Source organism: Nestor notabilis, unplaced genomic scaffold (genome assembly GCF_000696875.1).
Source record: "Nestor notabilis isolate BGI_N333 unplaced genomic scaffold, ASM69687v1 scaffold22006, whole genome shotgun sequence".
NCBI classification, from domain to species: Eukaryota; Metazoa; Chordata; class Aves; order Psittaciformes; family Psittacidae; genus Nestor; species Nestor notabilis.
Genome location: NW_009932684.1, coordinates 3,356 through 3,679, shown reverse-complemented (window position 1 = coordinate 3,679; position 324 = coordinate 3,356). Strand labels below are relative to the sequence as shown.

Below are 324 nucleotides of genomic sequence, written 5' to 3'. Positions count from 1 at the left end.
GGTGAAGCCCCGTGTCCTCCCTCCGTCACAGTTCAGCTGCTGTGGGGGTGTCTCCTACAAGGACTGGTCCCAGAACATGTACTTCAACTGCACCATGGACAACCCCAGCCGGGAGCGCTGCTCCGTCCCCTTCTCCTGCTGGGTGAAGCCCCGTGTCCTCCCTCCGTCACAGTTCAGCTGCTGTGGGGGTGTCTCCTACAAGGACTGGTCCCAGAACATGTACTTCAACTGCACCATGGACAACCCCAGCCGGGAGCGCTGCTCCGTCCCCTTCTCCTGCTGCCTGCCGGATGACGACGGGGTGAGGCTGGGGGCCCCCGGGGG

At 64.2% G+C, this 324-nt stretch overlaps 1 protein-coding gene across 1 annotated transcript in view; it reads left to right on the top strand.

Moving 5' to 3' along the window:
• The window catches only part of TSPAN33 (tetraspanin 33), a gene marked incomplete at its 5' end in the record, with an annotated part of 1,733 nt that overhangs the window by 766 nt on the left and 643 nt on the right, over positions 1 to 324 (top strand). Inside the window, one exon of the mRNA XM_010016531.1 lies at positions 173 to 301. Coding sequence (XP_010014833.1) covers positions 173 to 301 — 129 coding nt within the window. The remainder of the gene's footprint in view (positions 1 to 172; positions 302 to 324) is intronic.